Consider the following 21,620-nt stretch of genomic DNA (forward strand, 5'->3'; position numbering starts at 1 on the left):
ATCAAAGCAAAAAGTAGGGTCATTTAAGCTGTGGATACCTCCTTAGGTCCCAAACAGTCTGAAACTATAAATTGAAGCAGGTTGTAATTTCTTTTGAGGACCGTGGGCCACTTAGCCACGCGCTCTGTGCCTGGATAGTCAACCCTTCCATTGACTTCAACTTGATTTCTGCTATTTGGTGATGTAAGTAAGGCAACCTGCGACCTTCAATAACTTGGGGGGCAGATGATAGGAACAGCCAGGGAAGTATCCCCGAAAGCTGGATGTGGCTCATGATCGCATTCACCATGTGAAGTTCATTACTCAGCATTTCCATCAAGAGCTCAGTGGCTATGATCCCAGCGGTAAAATACAATAGCCAGCAATCAGTGATTTAGAACAGTGTTTCCCAACCGTGGCAAGTTTAAGATATGTGGACTTTCAACATCTTAAAGTTTAAGATATGTGGGCTTCAATTCCCAGAATTCCCGAGCCAGCCATGCTGGCTCGGGAATTCTGGGAGTTGAAGTCCACACATCTTAAAAGTTGCCAAGGTTGAGACAGACTGATTTAGAATGCCAACTTAGATTAACAGAAGTTGGCCACCATGTTATGATTATTTAAATCACAAGCGCCTGACATTACCACTTTTATAATATTTTGTGGGGCTCTCCTGAATTCTTTCCAGCTCATTGATACCCAGAACCCAAAGGTGATTATTCCATGATTTGAAAGGAATCGAAGTCTTTGCTACTCAAGTCTGTTGACCTTTCTACTTCCTCCCCTCCTCAAAATTCACTCTTTCCCATCAGTTTTTGAAATCTCCCTTTTATTGCTAAAGGTTGACTCTGCCTCTGTCCCTCTTTAGATTACAATCCTCAAATTATTAATCTTTTCTTTTTCTTTTTGGCTTGTGTTTTCTATCCTAGATCTCTCTGGTTTTATCATGGTGATAAAATGATGACTAATGACCAAACTATTTGCGCTGGCAATGCAACTGCAAAGCATTGGACTTTCAGCTGTAGGTTTAATTTAAAGGCAACTTGCTTCCCACCACTGAACATGGTAGCCACGTGGTACAAATCTGTTTTTTTTTTAAAGTCTTATTTATTTCATAAAAATCAACAGTATTACTTGACAAACACATCAAATCAAGGATGCCGTAACATCTCTGGAAACACCTTATACAGAGCAAGTATATCATGCCATTTCCCAAAAGGACCTTCTGCTTTCCCCACCATGGTGTAGACAAAAAAATAAAGCTTTTGCAGACTTAGTTTACTTAGTAGAACCATTTTATTTCCTTATTGCCCTGAGTTTTCAAACAAAAGGAGAAGACCTAAGAATCAATTTGCGGAACAACCAAACCATGAAAGACTCTGAGCCATTACAACAGACTCAACAAAAGCTACTTTCTTCTTTTATTTGCTCAAGCAACATCAGAGGATAAATTTTAACCATGAAGAACAGGCCTGACGTACCAGGGCTTTGTGAGTGAAAGGTTTCCCCTGGAGTTACCATATTAGGCTCTTAGGGAAGACATAGGACTTGAGTGTTCCAAACTGTCAATCTGGCACTTTGCACTTCCAAATAACAGACCCACCTAAGTTCTCCACCTATTGGCATGTGTCTACATTCCACGAGGGGGTACGGCTTTACAAGGAAATGGTTCTTGTTCCAACAGTAAGGGCTGAAGTCATCTCTGCAAGATGCAAAACCAGGATACAATAGTTGTATTTGCTGGGGATCTGAGCACCAGAGCAACAATGATGCTATTTCCACAAACAGGTACAACTATACATACATAAAGCAGCTAAGGCTAGAAGAGGTATACATTCTTCAGTGAACTAATAACCCATGACCTCAAGATTCTCCAGGAGATATGGAGGTAGGATGGAACTGCAGGAGGTTTCTAGCATCATTTACCAATAGGAAGGAAGGAAGGAAGGAAGGAAGGAAGGAAGGAAGGAAGGAAGGAAGGAAGGAAGGAAGGAAGGAAGGAAGGAAGGAAGGAAGGAATTCTTAGGATGGGATGGACATTTGATAGCCCTACGTTCTGTGCCATTCTACCTCATTCATACTTTAGGCATTTCTTACAAGATTATAGTACAAAGCTTCTAACAGCTATTTGTATATTCCCATGTCTACATGTAAACTGGTCTAGAACTTCATCCTAATTCCTGCAGGAACTTCTTAGGTGATGTACATGGTGTGCAGTAGCTTCTAAGTATGCACTAGCTGAAGGAAGTGGATTGGGACAGACACGCAGGGCTGTTCTTTCAGGCATTGTATAGGGATTGCATTTAGATGGATCCATACACATATACGTATACAAAATTAGAATGCTGAGTTGGAACCTTCAGTCCTGATGTCTCACTTAAGAACATTCCCTCAACCTGATGCCTTTCAGATATGTAGAGATTATGGCCACTATTTGGGAATTTTTGGACCTGCAGTATCAACACCTCTAGACAACATCAAAAGAGAAATTGAGAGTACCAGCTATGTTTTGCCTTGAGGGAGAAGGTTGAAAAAGGTTGTTTAATACTCTGAATCAATAACCAAAAGGGTACCAACATAGGAGAAGGCCATGATCTGCTCATTATGGAGGACATGGAATCATTGATAAGTTACAAGACAGCACATTCTAGTTGAATGTTAGAAGACCACTAAACAAATGAAGACTAGAGAGATTATAAGTTTTCCTTTGCCAGAAACACTCAAGCAGACGATTGATAACTATCTGTCCAGGATGCTTAAATTAGAATTCCTCTCAATGGGCCAAAGGGTTGAAATCACTAGTTGAAATGGCCCCATCCAACTCAACAATTTTGTAAGTTGAGGAAGGCTTGTAGGAACAAATAATTTCAACTCTCCACTGCCAGTCCTTTTGGTTCAAGCTGAAACAATAGCACACATGCAAAGGACAGAACTCCAAGTTCTGCAGAACTTAAAAAAAAAAAAAACTTTAGGAAAAAGGGACCTAAAAAAGAATACTGATTAATAGCTACAGAGAAAATTGGGGTGTGGATGAAAACTGCTGGAAGAGGGCAGAATTGATGAGCTGGCATGCCCAAACAGACACAGCTGTTGCAGATTCCTCTTGCAGTGTCGTGTATCTGGAGAGTTTCTTATGGGAGCGGGTCCTGAAATAATACAACCTCATAAAAGTTGAATATTCATGCATTGTGCAGAAAATTGGATCTGGAGGCCGAATTTTATGATTCCATGCTGGTTCCAACTACACATTTCACCTCTAAGAGTCTGAACAGATGTCATTTCTTCATCTGACTTCAAGGTCTATTTCTAGGTTAAAGAAGGTCAAGTTTCAAAATAATTTGCGTAAGATTTGTTTCCTTGACAGTGCTCTACATTAACACACATTTTAAGGCTTTGATTTTTTGGTTTAAGTTTTCTTCTCCATGTACTTAATCCTCCCTAGCAGGAGAGTAGAATGGAGCACCATGACATTTTTTTTCAGGGATTCAGGTCATTTGGATCACATTTCAGCATAATTTTTATCCCAACGCCTTTCTTAGTTGCCTCAAACGCTTCTGTTGCCTTTTCCAAAGGAAACCGATGTGTCACCAGTGGCTGCACATTGACTTTTTTCGATGCAAGCATAGCAATTGCCATGGGCCACCTGCAGTGAAAAAGAAAAAAGTGATTGACAGACACTCAGGTTTTGAATTGTTGACTGTGGCAAGAATTACTGTTAGGTAGATGTTTCCAAGACCCATCAAAAATCAGAGGTTACTTTATCTTCTCCTTAACCCCCTCCCCTTTTTTTTTTGGTAAATATAATTGTTTGTTTTCTGTTAAAAAAAAGTTACAACTGAAAACCCAGTTTGATGTATTTAAATGTCTAGAACTACATTTAGGTTTTTTTCCTCTCTTTTTAATTAAGAATATTCAATATATTAGATCTTTGCACAGTAGCACTAGATCAAGGACAAAACATTCTGTACTGAAATTATTGACATTGTACAATACTTTCGGTTAAGCTACATTTCAAACCTGTCCACACCCTCTTGATAAAAGCAATGCAGAATGTGTATTTCTTTAGCTACACAATGTCTTGACAACACAAAATGGCAGCTACACAATGTCGTTTGAAGGCTTATCACTCTTCCTTACGGGTCACAGTGATGAACTGATCAGATTCCAAGAGCTCTTTAGGACTGACTTTTTGTTATATATATATATATATATATATATTTTAAAAATGGCTGGCAAAATCTTAAAACGTGGTGCGGTCACATTTCTTGATTCAGTGTCCAAGGTCAGGTATGAGGAAAACAAATCACTATTTGCTCCTCTAGACCCATGATTAATACTTACGTATTGCAGTATCTAAATATCCCACGGATGTCCACCTCCCGCACAGCTGCATTCACAATGGGCAAGGTGACCATTTCTGGGCCCAGACCCACCAAAACCAGAGTCCCACCAGAACGGGTTGCCTGAGGACAAAACAAGAGGATCCAAATCCATTTCCAACTTCTCCAGAAGCCAACATGTCAAGATTACTTTTCTCCCTGCCATAATAACAGTTGAGAGGGGATAAAGAAACAAAAGAAGGTGCCTTTTGCTACAGAAGCATCCATCTATCCCAGAATTGTCACCAGGATTGCCATTTTAGGCCAGAGTTTTCCCTGTCCTTCTTGGAGAAGGTAGGAACTGACCTAGAACCTTGGACATTCAAAGCCTGTGCTCTGCTACTAGGACAAATCCCTTCCTGGCAGTGTAAAAGAAAAGAGGTCCCATGGAAAGTCTGAGAGGTATCACCCAGCAATAACAAGCCATCAAACATCCCGAAGTTCCAGAATAAGCCACACTGACATCAAACATCACATCATGACATCAAACGTACATGAGGTATGTAAGACGTTTCATTTGCATGATGATGTCATCACATACATGTCATCACTTTCCTACTTTGTTTCCCCCTGTGAAAGCTATGGTGTCCCCTGAGGGCTTGAAGACCAATACCAACAGTGTCAATGAACACACCAAGAAAGGGAAGTCTCTGATTGAAAGGCCACCACTGAGAAGGTTCATCTACCAAGCCTCCCAAGTTGGAAGCTTCAAAAGAAGTCTCTAACAGCCTTCAAATGTGGGTTTCAGACTCTCCAACCTGCAGGTCCTCTACAACTGCTACATGGAGCCAAGTCTCTATCCTTCATCTCCCCTCTGGTGCAATTAGGCTTAGAAAAAAGCCAGCCATTATCAGCAGTGGGAGCTTTATTTTCTTCAAGTGGACACTATCATGCAGAACAGCTAACCTCCCTGACGGCTGCCTTTTCCTCAGGATATAATTTCACACGGGAAAGAAAAGCATCCCCTGGAACCCAACGCAAGATGTGGGTATATGTGTTGATGCAAACAATGTGTGTTTCTTTGTCAGACTGGTTTAGCTGCATGTGTGAAAAATGTATTTGTGCATCTATCATAGGAAGGTGGCCTCATCTACTTTAATCACTTTAGAAAGTGCCCCATTCTAAATCTGAAGTTCTCAATATGAACAAGAATGAGTTTTCCCTCTCTCTCTCCTACAATAATGCCCACAGTTGAGAGATTATTCTTGATGCACACTTAAGCTATGAGGCACTCACATATATTCCAGTCTGGATGCAGGCTTCGGCCCCAGTGCACTCCAAGGTAATGTCAGGCATACAACCCAACATGTTTTCCACCACACTGGCCAGCTCCTCAGGACTCTGCCCCTTTACCTGGATGGTGAAATCAGCCCCAATTTCTGTAGCTTTTTCGAGCCGTGGGGCAGACAAATCTGTAGTCAAAGAAAGCAAAATCCATAACAATAATGGAAACTAAAGCACTAGGATCAGTTAAGTTAATTTAATTATCTGAGGGGAGTGGTTAAACCAGTCCAAGCAAGAGTTTTGATGATGGTCAGCTACCAGCCATGTTTTCCTGCCTCTGAGATGCTCTAGGACAGAATAAGAAACCAGTGCTGACCTGACATTGTGGACAACAGCTTCCATCATCCCTTGCCATTGCCTTGCTAGTGAGAATTGAGGGAAGTCTAGTGAATAGCAGGTTATCTACTCCAGATTTAGGAAAGTTTGGGGACAAACAAGCTTTCATGGTCTCTCTAGGATCTCTGGAAGCTGTTAACATATCCAGAGATAGAGAGATTAGGGAAAGATGTTGCAAAGTATTATTCTGACAACCCAACATGGTAGATAGTCAGTGGTAGCTGATTGCCAAAGTAACTCTGGTTGGCAGGTTGTAACAAAGGTCAGTGAACAAATCATTGCCAATATTTCCCACCAACACAGGCACCAATCTCTATACGTAATTCACCTTCATGGGACATCAAGTGAAGGTCCTGTGCAAAGATCATATACTAGATGTGCTGTTTGGGGAAGAAAAACTAGAAGATCCATCTCACAGGTGCCAAAATTGTGACCCACCTACTATCATGTCTTTCATGGTCATCAGAGGGCATGAAACAGATGGGCAGACAGATACATATACATAATGGACTATGATATACTGCATTTTGGGGAAAGGTGACCACAGGACTTCACTTCTCCCCTCCCTTGGGTCCTATCCATGCCCACTTTTGCAGTACACGTCTTGAGAGACCCCCCAAACCCAGGTAAAGCCCTTAAGCCAACAGATCTTGAGCTACATAAATGGCATAAAGATCCAGGGAGAGGGCATGTGAAAGGCCTCCACCTTTGTGTATCAGCTCATTCCAGCAAACGGGCTCTGACCTCATGATTTTTGGCAGCAGTTCATTTGTTAGTCTTTAAGGTGCTGCAAATTCTTTGCCAGCTCAAGACATCTAATAGTTTTAAAGAATAGAGTCCATCCAGATGACAAATTGTTCCTACCTTGGATATATTTGAGCTCTGAACCCCAACGTCACAGATCTACTGTACTTCTTTCATTCCAAGCTATTCCGACCTATTTACACTCATTTTCCTCTGTACTTAGGAACACACAGACACTAATAATGTGGGTGGCATTCAAATCCATTGATAAAGTAGACTTTTATCCAGGGCTATACAACATTTTCAGAGCAAAGGTTGTTCTTGGTCTGATTAATACAGGAGACCAGGATCCAGAATTAGGCAGAAGTAGAACAAAGATTAAACTCAGTTTAATTTACATCTAGATTGAATTAAAAGCAAGTTCCATACCTTATGCCCAGTCAATACAATTATCCTCATATGTTTAATGGCTATAACCTTCTACTGCATTAAAAATTATGGTGTGGGTGGTGTTTTCGATAATATCCTCAGGACCCAAAGTTTTGGGGAGCCAAGGCTTCAACTCTATTGTAGTCCCTAAGCTATGATAAGTAGCAGAATTTTAGGGGTCAACCTAAAAGAGCCTAACCCAAATATACTTTCCCAGGATAACTAAAACTGTCAGCTCTGCCACAAAAACATTTAGAAGGTGAAGGAATGCTGGTAAGTTGGGAAATGATCTTGGAAGGGTAGCAGAATTCTGAAAAAGCAAAAGAAAGTAACTCCCTAGAAACAAATTATGTTCATAGAATAACTGCCTCTTTGTTATTTGAAAACCCCATTGTTTTTGTATTCCTGGCCCATAACCTCCTGGTTCCACCATAATGGCCTCACTAGGTATATGAGCCAATCAAATACTTGCTGTTGTCTAAGCCCAATCAACTACCTTGCTGCCATGTCCCATCCCATATATATTCTAATATGCATAACTCTGTAGAGAGGGATTGTTAAACTCATCTCTCTTTAGACTTATCTTTGCCTCCAGTGCTGACAATAAACCAGTTTGGGCTTCATTGTAATGAGTCTTCAGTTCAAACATAGCCCTGAAACATTCCTCTACGGTATCTCGTACTCTTTTGCACTACCAACAAGTTACTTTCCCACAATCACCTGGACGTGGATTTATGATGGAGAATCCACCCGATGCATCCTAGAGCACTATATTCAAAGGGCCCAGTTAGGTGGCAGTACATAGCCAATTGTGGCTGATCTGTAGGGCCAAAGCGAGATCAGACTGGGTTAGTATTTGGACGAGAGCCCACCAAAAAATCTCTGAGTGGTCCGCTTGATTGGGAAGCAAAAACACATCCCAGAAGACGACAAGAACATTCTATGGATGTGCCTATGGAGTCACCAAGAATCATATTAGACTCAAAGGAGACTTTACTTATATTTAATTGTCTTTCTGCTTGTTTATGCAAAATAAACCACTAAGATTAAGAAAACAACGTTGTGCTGCCTAGATTTGGCTCATTTCTTGGATAATATTTCTTCCTTTGTCCCATCTAACAGCTTTGTATTTGCCCAAGCAACATTAATCCTTTATCTCACGTAACCGGTAATGTAAACTTTCCAGCTGAACTGCAAACACAGAAAATACAACATCTAGATTGTAAATTGGTCTTACCGCTAATCACCACTTGGGCAGCCCCCATTGCCTTAGCAATAAGCAAAGTCACAAGCCCAATAGGTCCTAAGGGGAGAGAAAGGAGGGGAACATCAAGACGACACTCTGGTTATTTATTGCACAGAGTTTGAGGCTCAACAGACCCTTCTAAGGAATTCCTTTCTTTTTAAACAATAAAACTACAACATTATAAAAAGAACATTATTAGGAAACAATAAAAGCATCACAGTAAACACGGCCTTTGCTTTATCCCCCCAAAAAGGCAATCACATGGTCACCAGGTGAACCTTTTTGGAAGAGGAATTTGGACACCATATCAAATATGAAGATGATGGAAGCAATTAAAAAAATGGGGGAAATAATGGAAGGAGGCGCATTTTAGCTCACCATGGAAGGAGCCTGAAAGGACAGTGAGAGTCACTTGCAGGACCCACAACAGAGAGACAGAGATGTGAACAACAGGACTGGCTATGAGCTGGCAAGTGAACTGAAGCTATGCAAGTCAAATTGTTCCACCAGGTGTTCCATTATCCAAATGGGATTGAGATTACCAAGGGTCAGGAACCTTCCTAGGGTAACACCCCCTCCCCAAAATTCAGGACCAAGGAGAGAAACCCCAGAAACAAGTCACCCCCTAAAAGTGGAGCAGTTGTAAGAACTGGCATTAGGAAAGCCCTTCTAACACTCAGAACCTGCATCAGAACTTTCCTTTAAAGAGGCAGTGCTTTTTCTGATCCTCTCCAGCAACAAGGAAAAAGAGAGAGATGCAGGTTTGAGAGGTAGAATCCTGAGGTTATATTTTTCACAGCCTTCCAAGCATGTATTGGAAGGGATGCATAAGAGAAGATTCAGATGAATGTTCTCAACTGAGATTGATCAGGGATGGATGTCACAGTTGTCTCATGGTTGTCACACACATTACAAGGACGCACTTAAGCCTCCCATGGATTCTTGTTCCATACATGTGGTCTGGAATTATGTATACAGAGCACTGCCAGTACTTCTCACACTTCTACACACAGCAATGACTGGAATGCTTAGGGGAGATCTTGGTAGGGATCTATGTGAGAAGGAATTCCAACAATTATATCCCAAAGGAGTACAGATTAAGGAAGTTGTTTGGGAAGGAGCATCCATGGGACAAACATAATACATCAGAAAAATCAAAGGAATCCCAAAGTCTTCCCTACCAGCACCACAAATGAAGACTTTGCTACCCAGCGTCACCTCAGCTCTTCTGCAGGCATGAATTGCTACAGAAAGAGGTTCAACAAGGGCTCCTTCCTCAAAGGTGACATTGTCTGGAAGCCTGTAACAAGACCACATAAACCAAAGGACTCCCATTAGTGTGTGTCAAGCAAAAACCAAATTCAAAAAAGCAATCCTAAATGGAGGAGGAGGTCCAATTGGGGAGGTGTTTTCCACGGGGTTGAAAAGCTCAGGATGGAAAGGGAACTCCAGTGAGACAGTACTTTGATTTCTATCAGGCATCTACTCATTTTGAAGAATGTTCTCCAATCTGCCCATCCTGAGGTTCATTCCCTTGGGTTGTAGCTTTTATTCTCTCTGTGTCTGTGTCTTTTGAATTAATTTTGAAACCAAGAGTGAGGCAGCCCCACCTTCCGATGTACAGAAGCTGGCAAAACCAGCAGCTGCATTTTACTTCAGCACTGGCAGTTTGACAGAGTCCACCATGGCACTAGAAGGCACCAGCTTACTAGAGGATCAGGCACGGCATTTTCCTTCCTGCCTCCCAGGATCTGCTACCATAACATAGCATCCACTCTACTCCCTAACAAAGCCAGTCCTAACAAAATATGTTGTCACTTCCCCTTACTGCCTGGTCAAAGTCCCGATCACTCTGCTCTGACAAAGCCCCATATTTGTACCCGTTAATTTGGATTGATCAACCATAGGACCAGATGTGCCTCCAAACAACTGAAGCATGAACATTAAAGTCTAAGAGCAATCGCTTAGAAGAAATTCTAACAAACACAAGATGTTTAAGTTACAGTGGTACCTTGGGTTACGAACTTAATTAGTTCCGTGACTCTGGTCACAGCCCGAATTGGTCGCAACCTGAAGGAAATTTCCCCATAAGGTTCAGTGTAATTACCATTAATCCGTTCTGGCGTGGAGGACAGAGAGGCGGCTATTGCTTGGAGGGAGAGTCCCCCTCCCTACGACCACGTGTCAGGGGCGGAAAATGGCTGTGGACCACATGTCAGGGGTGGAAAAATGGCCGCAGACCACGTGTCAGGGGCGGAAAATGGCCGCAGACCACATGTCAGGGGTGGAAAAATGGCCGCGGACCACGTGTCAGGGGCGGAAAAATGGCCGTGGACCATGTCACGGGAGGGAAAATGGCCGCGTATCCTGTTTGTACCCCGAGGCGGAGTTCGCAAACCAAAGCAAAATTTTGCAGCCGGAGCTGGTCGTAACCCGAAAAGTTCGTTAACAGAGGCGTTCGTAACCCGAGGTTCCACTGTACTTGCTACTACCTCGCCAATTGCCACTCCTTGAAATTCTCATCTGGACCCATCATCCTCAATCGCGTTCCTATAGATATTTGGGGGATAAATGTTTAAGCAGAGCAGCTGGCGATTCTGGGTGCTATTATCCCAACCCAGCTGGATAGAACAGGTAAGGAAAGGTTGATACAGTCTTTTTATTTGTTTTAACCTTTCAACGCTACCCAATATCTGTTTTTTTTCTAGGTAAGAATGTCAAAGGCCGTTGGGTGACAGTCCCTCATTAGCAGTAATTAGAGGTTTAGTAACGCTCTGAGAAAGGATGAATTTCAAGCCAATTGTTTCATCCTTCTCAAACTGACATGTACAATTACTTCTTCAAAACTCTTGGCCACAAGAGATTCTGCAAACAAATGTGTTGGGGTAAGAGAGTTACTTCCTTTATTTCAAAGCTGCAGTTAATCTTCCTGGCATTATCATCCTCTTAGATCAGCCAGTCCTAACTGCCTGCGGGCGTTGCTGTTGGATACACACGAGTTCTCCTATTTTAAGACGAATCTTAATCTTTGCTTCAGACTCCAGGGTTTGAAAACTATTCCTTGGGAAGGTAAAAGAAAACAGGAACCCCAACAGAGCCTTTTTCAAAACCTTGCTGACAACTCCCAGTCTCTTAACTACACTTGGGGAAATGGTTTATTTGCAATAGGTCTTTGAAACCCAGAAAATAAAACTCTAGGCCACGCTAAGAAAAAAAGCATTCAATGAAGACGTATCGGAGAACTGCAATATCTTTCCTATTAATGTTATAATTAAGAATTGCAAAGGGAAAGGGTTGCCGATGGAAAAAAAGGATAACAATATTCTCTTATTGCATCTCACAGGATTACTGGAAATGAGTTTTTGAAAAGGAGTTTCTTTGCTTGTTTCTTCGTTACTAATTACTGTGTTAGATCCTAAACTTATTCATGCATATTCCCCCAGGCATTAGGCCAGAAGACTGAGCTAGCTCTGCTGGTTGATTGGTTTGGGATTTTTTTCCCCCCTCCGTTCTGGTTGGAATTATTTCCGCGAACTCAGACATTTGGACTGTTGATTTTTATTGTTGGCTTTAATTCTTGTGCACCAGCCAGGGTCATTGCTATGAGATGAGCGGCCATATAAATTGTTTAAATCGTTTTTTAAAAATGAATCATTTTTAAGTTCTCCATCCCATGCAGAATTAAACAAATAGCAACTAGAGTATTTTACTTTCCATATTATTTAATCCCTAACGATTTACAGTCTGCCATGGGTTTTAGCACTGAACATTTTGGGGTTATGCACAAAAACTGAATTGTTTCTCTTCCTAGACCACTTAAATAACAGAAAAACTCAGCAATTTGATCAGTAGATCAGAATACGTCTGGCGATGAGGGAAGGGCTGGGATAAAACATTTAGTTTACTTGTAGAGATCTCAGATTCAATCTGCACTGTGAGCTGGTTCTTTGGTTTTGAACGTTTAGATTCCCAGTTTATGTATGTTGCATCGTGATTTATGGTTTCTATTTCAATTAAGGGATTGATGTTTTGCCTGTTCTTAATCCAAGCTACAGATTAAGGGAATTGCACGCTGCTCGGAGTCAGTTAAGCTCAGGAAAAAACCAAAAATCCTAAATGAATAAAAATCTGCAGACAAAATTACAGAAGCTTCCTGTTTAGAATATCGCTGCCCGCCAGTATCAAGAACACCGAATCTGGATGTGCTGGGTCAGTTTTATTTCTTAGTGGAAAGTAGAGCTTTCTGAATTCAGTTTTCCAAATGTGCTTTGGAACGTGCAGATTGCCAACATACAATCTGTCTTGTCTACTTCACCTTAAAGCAGCTGCATCTTTTCCAGTGATCTTTTCTGCAGAACACATCCGAGGCATTGCATAGGCCTAATAAAAAGCAAGTTCCCTATTTTGCTACTATCCCTTTGCTCAGCCATTTCTGTAATTTTTGATAAAAATGTTAAACATTACGTAAGAACTCCTTTAAAATATGTGCCTCTGATACTTGAAACTTCTAGCAGTGAGGAGGCCACAGAAGCCAGAAGAATCCAGCATTATTTTCACTATATTTTCACAATTCAAAACAGATTCAATTCAGGCCTTCTCTACAAAGTTGTTGTATGTACAGCTAAATCACAATATTGTTAGTACTGTGCAGCCAATCTTGGGTAATCGTGTTGAGTAAATCAAGTTTACTGAGCAACATGTAGAAATATTATTAGTTGGATGAAAATTTAACAGAGTTCATCAAAACAGATAAAATGACACTTACAGATGTTCAACTTCCAAACAAGAACACCAGAAAGATATGGCTGAAAAGATGAGCTCATTTTTTTTTTCAATGGTTTCTAAGCTATCATTAACCATTTTATGGGTCAAGCCAACATAATTTTGCGTGTTCTCAGTTTCTCAGATTCAGCCGCAGAGAAATAAAGGCCAATGAAAACGTGGCTTTTCCAAAGCTGACAGTGGAACCACAGGGACCTATATATTTGTGATTATAGCTTTCATGATTCTTTGTAATCTATTATTTACTACTTTTATTTTTATATCTCTAAAGTTCCTAAAGCCTATTAGGACTAAGGCCATGGATAAATTGCACACGTGAAATAAATAAAATAAAATAAAATTTCTCTCTCTCATTTTTGCCCCCCATCCCACCCCCACAAATATCTCAGAACTAGAGAAACTCAGTTTGGTTAGCTTCATAACATGCTTCCCCAAACAATATTGCAACTAACTTGTAGCAAAAGTTGGCATCGTGCTTGTAATAACGGCACAGGTTCCCGTCATCAGGAGGGGTTGCACAGAAAAAAAGGGTTGGAGATAGGTTGTAACGCCCAATTTTGCAGAATTCGTCAATCTCCCGGGGAACTCCAGGCTCAATAGCTACTCGATCACCTGAGAGACCACAAGGATGTAAGAAGATGAGAAAGCAGAAAAAACGATCCACTAAAAAGCTATGGTATATCTAGGGGATCCATTCACAGTATCTTATCCTAAACAGATACTCCAAAGTATTAGGTATGTAATATTCAATGTTTATCTCCTGAAAGTTGATGAAATCTAAAAGCCCCAGAGCATTTTTAGTAATCATTGGAGCAGTCCGGTCATATGACAGACAATCAAGCTGAGATAAAAATCGAATGGCGAGAATTACCTATTGAGTTCACGGCAGAAGAGGGTGAGATATAATCTAGAAACTTCTAGATTTACTCTTCCTCTAGGCCCCACAAAATCACGTGGTTCTAGAATTAAGTTCTCATACATTCCAACCTGAGAAGGCAGATCTTTGATGTTTGCTTCAAAGAAAATGGCTGCTGTTCCCTTGAGAAGACTTCTCACATTTCACCCAAATGACATTAGGACACAGATAGATAGATGGACATACTACATTAATGGAAGGGAGAGTGGGTCTAAAAGCAGTATATAAACATTTCTGCAAATTGTGGTTGCCCAACTTTTTTTTTAAGTCAAGGGCTACATAATATTTTTGTGGAATGGTTTGGAAGTTTAGGGACAGAGAGAGGAAATATAGGGAAAGGGACAAGAAAGAATGTGGTACAGCCAAAGCAGTAAGTAAGTAAATAAATAAATAAATAAATAAATCTGCCCAAAGGAAAACCATTATTTTTCTTGACACTTTTTCACCTGATTTTAGTCATAAAGCCAACAATTCTATTTTACCTGTCCCAAATCAGTGGCAGTTGAGGAAGGAACTGGGAGACCCTTCCTCCAGAAGGGTACTGTAAATATATATGCAATCAATCCTTACTCATCAGATACTAACAGGAAAGATGGGCATGACTTGGGAACAGCTTCAGCTCACCTTTCTTTAACTTGGTTACTGAAGACCCTACTTTAATAACGGTTCCTGAAGCTTCGTGCCCTAGCACCATCGGAGCCTTCACCACAAAATTTCCAATTCGTCCATGTTGCCAGTAGTGGACGTCAGACCCACAGATTCCAACGGAGTGCATTTTCAAAAGCACTTCTATTACAGAAGAGATAAATCAGAGAGTGAAATCTCCTTCAGGAACCCCTACTGCTTACAGTATAAAGAGGGGCTGAACCCAGATTTTGGAAGCAGCAGAAATTTGATTAATTCATTCATCTAAATCCCTTTATTTATGTATTTAGGGGGTTGTACACTGCTGTGATTGAAACCAACTCACAGCAGCTTTCATGCCCTGTTTACCTAAATGAGGTTAAAAATTGTAGAGTTAGAAAGCCAGATAACAATACCATAGAAAACACTAGAGATCAAGAAAACTCAACTTTCATCCATTTCCAGATTATAGTAGTGAACAGTTCACCATATGCCTTCCCCTAAGGTCCACTGAAAACACCAGGTTTTGATGGCCTTTTGGAAACAGCAGAGTCAGGGACATCCAGATCTCAGGAGTCTATTGAAGGAATAAGTCTGGATCCAACCCAATGCCAAGAAAATTGCAAAAAGGCAGCTTATTCACAAAGATGTGTGATTATTTCTTAATTAATGAAGTGTGCAATGTTGAGTTTTCTTTTCCCTGGTCTTGCAAGAGATTTGCAGAATATTTCAGAGATACAGTTATCAGATGCAACCAACTTGGCTAGCCCTTGCCTAGATATTTTTCTCGCTCAAGTTACCTATCAAGTCACATCCTGTCTGAAATCTACCTGTCTTGCTACCTGTGTCCTATTTCTTCCAAAACCTCTGAGTCAAGCCATGGGGAAACTCCAGTTTACTGGACACTAATTCATGGTGGGCAGACAAGTGATCAAGGAAACTGGAAAGCCCATCATGTACAAGAGTCACACTTGTACATGGTTTTGCAATACCTGTACCAGTGCTAATGACTTCAGGCCATATTTTGTCGCTTCACACCTATGCAAGCTGCTAGAAACCTCTAGGCATGTAGTTTCCTAGCTAAACTCTTCATCTGGTTCATGTGGACACCCACAGCTCGGGCAGTCTTGTCAAAATAATCAAAGGAGCACTATGTAGAGAGTAAGAAAGATGACCCTGATGAAGAGATGCAGGTGTGAAACCACTCTCAATAAAAGTAGTTTTAGCCTTCCTCCAGAGTTGATCTCATGGGTGGTCTACCTAGTGGGGTTAACACACTATGCCCTCACGCTACCAGCTCTGTCTCTTTTGGACATTCGAAAGGTCCAAGCCAAGGGTATAATGTTGCTTTCATCAGACTGCCTGGTTTGACACACACACCCTGGCTGCAAACCCCACAGATCTGGTTACTCTCCTGCCTTAAAAATTAGGGAGTTCTTCTCTTTGGGGAAACTGGACCCCTGTTTGCTTCACTGTACTCCCTTCTCTGCCACTTAGCAGGTGCAAGTGCTATCTCCTAGGAAGACTACAGTATGTCTTTCTCACTTTCTCTCTGCAGAATATCTATTACGGTTTGAACCTCATCCTGGCAAGTAAACCAAACATTCTCTTTCTTGATCGCCAAGAACAAGTCATCCTGAATTCTCACCTTTCCCAAAAGGTCACAAAGCTTCATAGGCATGGACGCCCATCAGGAAGCACAAGGGAAGCAAATGACAATGCACGCATCATGTCACCATCATGTAAATGGTACAATCTAAACACTTGTATCAGATATTGTTGGCATGATGTCATGACAAGCGTCATCACTTGGACATCATCATGGCTTATAGCAGAAGCCTACTGTACATTATATGCTGGAAATGCAGACACTTGTATCATTCCGAACATTATTCCATTATGATAAAGCTGGTGGAGACATTTTAAGTGCCTCCTAACGCAAATGCTTCATATTTTTACATTTCACTGAACAATATTTACACTGAAGGATGTATAATAAATAACGGGTGAAGATACAATCTGACAAATGAATGAGACTGGCTTAGTAACTGTTCCTGGAACTAAACCGTCTCCATCTGGTGCCATTCAGATCTATTCAGAGCTTCCATCACTTCCTTCAACATGCCCATCGACCATACTAGCTGAGAATGAATTGGGAAGTGCTGATATTCCAAAAAGCGAACATCCCAACTTACCATTGGGACCGGGTTCAGGAACTGGTCGGTTTTCCTGAAAGAAAGAAAGAAAAAAAAATAGGGAAGGTTCAATTTTACATGAAACCTTAATGTTGCTTACGCCAAGATTAAATCAGCTAGTTTGCCCTGGAAATTCCTTGCTAGTTCAAGGATCAATGGGTATGAAGAATTCACTTCTCGTTCTACAATTAAACAAGCGTCTTTCCAGTGTCCTACTTGGAGGAACAATTTAAAAATATAAACTGTACGTACTGGTTTGTAAACTTGTGTTCATATTAAGATTTTAATTGAATAGCATGACATGATATGCATATTGTAAGCGTAGTTCTGTTCATAAGAGGTTCATAAATAGTTCATAAGATGACTTTTTCCCCCTCTTTCTCTTTCATATTAAAAAATTAAAAACCATCAGTAGAATTGCTTGAATGCAGGAAGGCTAGATTACAAAGGTAATCCCATAAAGTTGAATTGATTTATATATACACAATTACAAATAAGACAAGAAGTGCAGTCTTATCTCATGTTCTGTTCTTCACTTGTGCGCCAAGAACTTAAAATACCAATTCTTATTCTTCACCAAGAATAGGGGTATACAATTTTCATCAGGCTCTTGATTTTTTATTTTGTTTCTTGCAGCTTTTTAGAACAAGGAATGAACACTTGTAAAAACAACCTCTAAATAATTTACAGCTGAAGGGAGAGGATAGTAAAATCCCATACAAAAATTTTTCAATTGGCAGACATTCGTTTTTTTCAATTGTACATCACATTTTACAGGAAAGAAGAACTTGAAAGAGACAGTGCCAAGTAATGTCATTGGCAAATTCAACAAAGACTGAAATCGGATTCCCCTCTATTCCTCTAAAAACAAACTCCAAGCATAACCTAGAAATAATTTACATTTTAAATCTTCCAAGAAAATAAAGTCTGATACGGGCATTATTTAAAGATATTAAATTTGCATTAACTAAGAAAAAAGTGAGATAATATATCTGAAATGGTTGTACCAATAAAATACTAAACAAAGTCTGTTTAATGTTTAGCTTTGAGCAAACATTCTTTGATTCTGGGGATCAGATAAATGTCCCAGGATGAAAAGATCCCAATAGCTAAACAATCTAACAGTGGCAAAGTCCCCATTTTTTTGGCATGCTTCTTCTTAAAGATGGCAATCTACCCCCCCCTTTTTTTTTTAGAATTTTGAAAACTCTCTCCTGTCTTTTATTGAAAATAAACTCCTCTCTTTTCGGCAAGTGAAAAGCAGCGTTCCACAAGCGGAAACAGGCTACTTGGCCTTTTCCTTAAAGTCTTCACCCTAAATCCCAACTCAGGATCCTCCATATTTTTAAAAGCAGACATTTACAAACAAATGCAATTCTCTGTATAAAGTTTTTGCAAAAATGTACCCTTTGGTAAACCAGACACAGACAGGACACATCCTTTGAACGAAGCCACGCTGTCATTTGTCTGCTTTTCATACGGCGCCAATACGCCATGTTTAAACCAGCTATGGTTTAGCACTATGGAGGAACCAGGTCACTGCCCCAAAGGCATTAGCAATGGGCCCCTTTTTTCCTGCTGATTCATCTTTTTTTTTCCAAACCAGGAAAGGCTATCTGCTGAAGGACAGAGAGCAACAGCAAGGGCATTTTGCATAGGTGTGGACAGGAAAAAAGGGAAAAACTGCAGAGGGGAAAAATGGCCCTTATTGGTGATTTATTTTAAAGCACTAGAAATGTTTGGCGCTGGACTAAGAGCAGCCCGCAACTGTGCAGAAGCTGCCTTTGAATTAAAAAAAAAAAAAAACAGGTGACATTGACACGCAGCTGGTCAAAAAACAGCCGCCCTTCCTTGTTGCCGCCTCTCGCTTGAAGGGAGCTGCTCCTCCCCGCGCGGCTGACTAAGCCCCAAATATCCTTGGCTAAGCCACAAGCCCTGGTTTGCCAACCGGGGGGGGGGGGGCTTCGCGCGACCCTGCGAAGGCGGCCAGCCATCTCGTGGGAGCGCAGCTTCTCGGGGCGCCGCGCAGAGCGAATCGACTGCGCCCTCCCTGGCCGCGCGGCCGCCAGCAAAGGGTCGCTCCGGTCCGGCCAATCGGGGCAGCCCGAAGCCCACCCCACCCCCGGCTGCAAGGCCGAGTTCAACGCCAGCCTGTTGCAAGGTCGTTCCTGCCTGGGGGGGCTGAATTTGCGGGTCTCCCCCGCGTGGAGCCCCCGAGAGCACGGCTGCCGCCCGCGCCATCAGCCCTGCCGGCGAGGCGGCGTGCCGGCTGCCCTCCGCCCCGGAACCGCAGCGCCTCCAGGCAGGCGCCCGGGCGCCCCTCCGGCCCCGAAGCGAGGCCCGGCAAAGAGCCGCCCCGGGCGGGCGCCCTACCAGGCGCAGCTCGCCGGCTGCCCGCACCACCACGGCGAGATTGGCCGCCGGCTCGCCGCCTTTGCCCTGCGCCGCCATCGCCCCGCGCTGCTCGCCCGATGACGCGCGGCGCGCCGGCTGCTCCGGCTGCTGCAGCTGCTCGCCGCCCTCCGCCTCGGCGGGGAACTTTATCCGCCGGGCCAGGGCTGGGTTCGGCGCGGGGGGGCTCGGACTCTGCCCCGGCAGGGTCCCAAAGCCGCGGGGGGGGAGCCTCGCGCCCTCCTGGAGAGGGGATGGGCGTCCTCCCGGCGCGGCGGGTCAGCAGCCGCTCCGGTGGCTCCGCGCCAGGGGAGAGGAGGCGGCGACGCGCCACCCAGCCTCTGCACTGATTGATCGACCCATTGATTCCGTGGCTCTCCCCCCTCCCCCCCCCGACAAGCTCAAGGCTGGTCCCTGAAGTTTATTCCTCTCCCCCACGACAACCCTGTGAGGCAGGTCAGGCTGACAGAGGGGCTGGCGCAAAGTCTCCGAAGTTTCCAAGGATGGAGGAGATCAATGCATCCTCTTGCAATGCCCATCTCTGTTTGGATTCTGGCCCAAGTCATCTCTGGCTGTGCTTGGGGGATTCAGAGTCCAGGCAGAGGATATCTGGAGGGTTAAAAGTGCCTTAGCCCTAACCTACTGCATATGTAATCAAGGTGTTCACACAACATACTTAAGCCATTTGGATTATTTAAACCTTGCTGTTATGGTTTGGTTGACTGATGGCTTGGGGACATCAGTGAATCCATCTAGTGTACTCAGCAAACCATCATTAACCAAATGGGGGTTTCATCCATTGTGCAAACCAGATTGATTATTTTTCGCACCAGGCCCCAAGTAGTAAACACCAGGGTAAAGGGAAGGACTGATGTGCAGAGCTGAGCAAAAAGGGTTACATGGCAAAAATGTTGGGTTGGAGACAAGTCTCAGATTACTCTGGTGGGGCCTTTTGGTCCCTAAGCGATTGAGTTGCAGGCCAAAGAAGACTGGCTACTTCACTGATCCTAAGGACACATTTGGTAAACCTTCCACCCTAGAGTTTGTATCTGAGGGACTTCTCTACAAAACATGGTCTTTGATCCCCAGGTCCTCCCATGCTGCTAGTTGTTTTCCAACCACCCACTTGACCTGTTAAAAGTTACCTCTGAGCACAATACTAAGCTGGTGAACTTTAACCTTGGCTGGGATTTTCTTCCTCATTTCGGCACCTTGCTCTGTTCTGTGATGATGCCATCAAGTCGTTTTCAACTCCAAGTGACCACATAGATAGATTTTCTCCATGATGATCTGTCACTAACCTGCTTCGTCAGCTCTTCTGTCAGTGTACTCATCACTACTGTAATTGATTCCATCTCCCTTGCTGCTGGACATCCTCTTCTTTTCTTTCTTTCCATCTTTCCCAGCATTATAGACTTTTCAAGAGAGCTAGATCTTCATGCTGATTAATTGATTACATGCCATCCAGTTGGTGTCAACTCTTAGCAACATAGATTTTCTCTATGATGATCTGTCCCTAACCTGGTCCTTCAGCTCTTCTAACATACTGAATCTTGCTGCTGCTCGTCCTCTTCTCTTTTCTTTCACCTTTCCCAGCATAATAGCCTTTTCCAAAGAACTGGGTCTTCACATAATGTGTCTGAAGTAGGATAATTTGAGCCTGGTCATTTGTCCCTCAAGTGAGAACTCTTGGGTTGATTTGTTCAATGATCGATTAGTTTGTTTTCTTGGTTGCCTACAGTATTCTAAGAAGTCTTCTCCAACGCCAAAGTTCAAAAGTGTCAATACTCTTCCTATCCTGCTTCTTCAAAGTCCAACTTTCACTTCCATAGAGATGGAACAGAGAATCCCATGGCTTGCACTATTCTGATCTTTGTAGGTATAGACACATCACGGCATCTGAATATTTTTTTCCAAGGCCTTCATGGCTGCTCTAGTCTTTTGTTTATTTGGTTCATGTAATGGATTCTGGAATTTTTGTTTATTTGGTTCATGTAATGGAAACAAGGGTTAATTCAGTTCCCAAGTGTGTTGTCTGAACCCAGCCTTTTTTTCTTGCAACCTGGCTTCCTGCTTATCCCAAATCACTGGCCTTTCTGAATTTCTCTCACCAATTTCATCCTAATTTCAGAAGGCCAAGGGGGCACACCTCCCCTTCAGTCCCACTGGACTGCTTGTCCCCCACACTCTGAGCCAGTCCTGCAGGCTACAACTGCTAACCCTCAATGCTGACCCTAAGTGTGGACTTCAGTCAAGCTCCACCTAAGTTCTAATTTGAATCGCCCTGTTAAGCGTCATTGGGTAGATGAAAAATG

General features: G+C 42.5%; 1 protein-coding gene across 2 annotated transcripts; it reads right to left on the reverse strand.

Moving 5' to 3' along the window:
• Nucleotides 1-1,256: 1,256 nt before the first annotated feature.
• SORD (sorbitol dehydrogenase) lies at nt 1,257-19,543 on the reverse strand. Of its 2 annotated transcripts, none has more exons than XM_088148480.1 (9): nt 19,288-19,543; nt 16,915-16,948; nt 14,720-14,884; nt 13,632-13,791; nt 9,579-9,697; nt 8,389-8,454; nt 5,595-5,770; nt 4,321-4,442; nt 1,257-3,622 (listed from the first exon to the last, which is right to left on the reverse strand). In XM_088148480.1, the coding sequence occupies exons 1-9, from the start codon at nt 19,363-19,365 to the stop codon at nt 3,457-3,459; spliced, it is 1,086 nt and encodes a 361-aa protein (XP_088004606.1). In that variant the 5' UTR covers nt 19,366-19,543; the 3' UTR covers nt 1,257-3,456. The 2 variants fall into 2 exon arrangements, with proteins under 2 accessions (XP_088004606.1, XP_025020183.1); XM_025164415.2 differs by lacking the exon at nt 19,288-19,543 and adding an exon at nt 18,321-19,243.
• Nucleotides 19,544-21,620: the final 2,077 nt, after the last annotated feature.

Source organism: Python bivittatus, unplaced genomic scaffold (assembly GCF_059951505.1).
Source record: "Python bivittatus isolate LINGU-HERP-01145 unplaced genomic scaffold, Pbiv_v1 ctg000530_np1212, whole genome shotgun sequence".
NCBI classification, from domain to species: domain Eukaryota; kingdom Metazoa; phylum Chordata; class Lepidosauria; order Squamata; family Pythonidae; genus Python; species Python bivittatus.

Bases quoted from the DNA above. Each gene is read 5' to 3' on its own strand.
- SORD (XM_025164415.2), bottom strand. From the start codon at position 18,410: ATGGCGTATTGGCGCCGTATGAAAAGCAGACAAATGACAGCGTGGCTT. The intron at 13,792-14,719 runs GTGAGCTGAAGC...GTGGTCTCTCAG, and splicing joins AGTAACCAAGTTAAAGAAAG to GTGATCGAGTAGCTATTGAG. The intron at 5,771-8,388 runs GTAAGACCAATT...CTTTGACTACAG, and splicing joins TGCCCAAGTGGTGATTAGCG to ATTTGTCTGCCCCACGGCTC.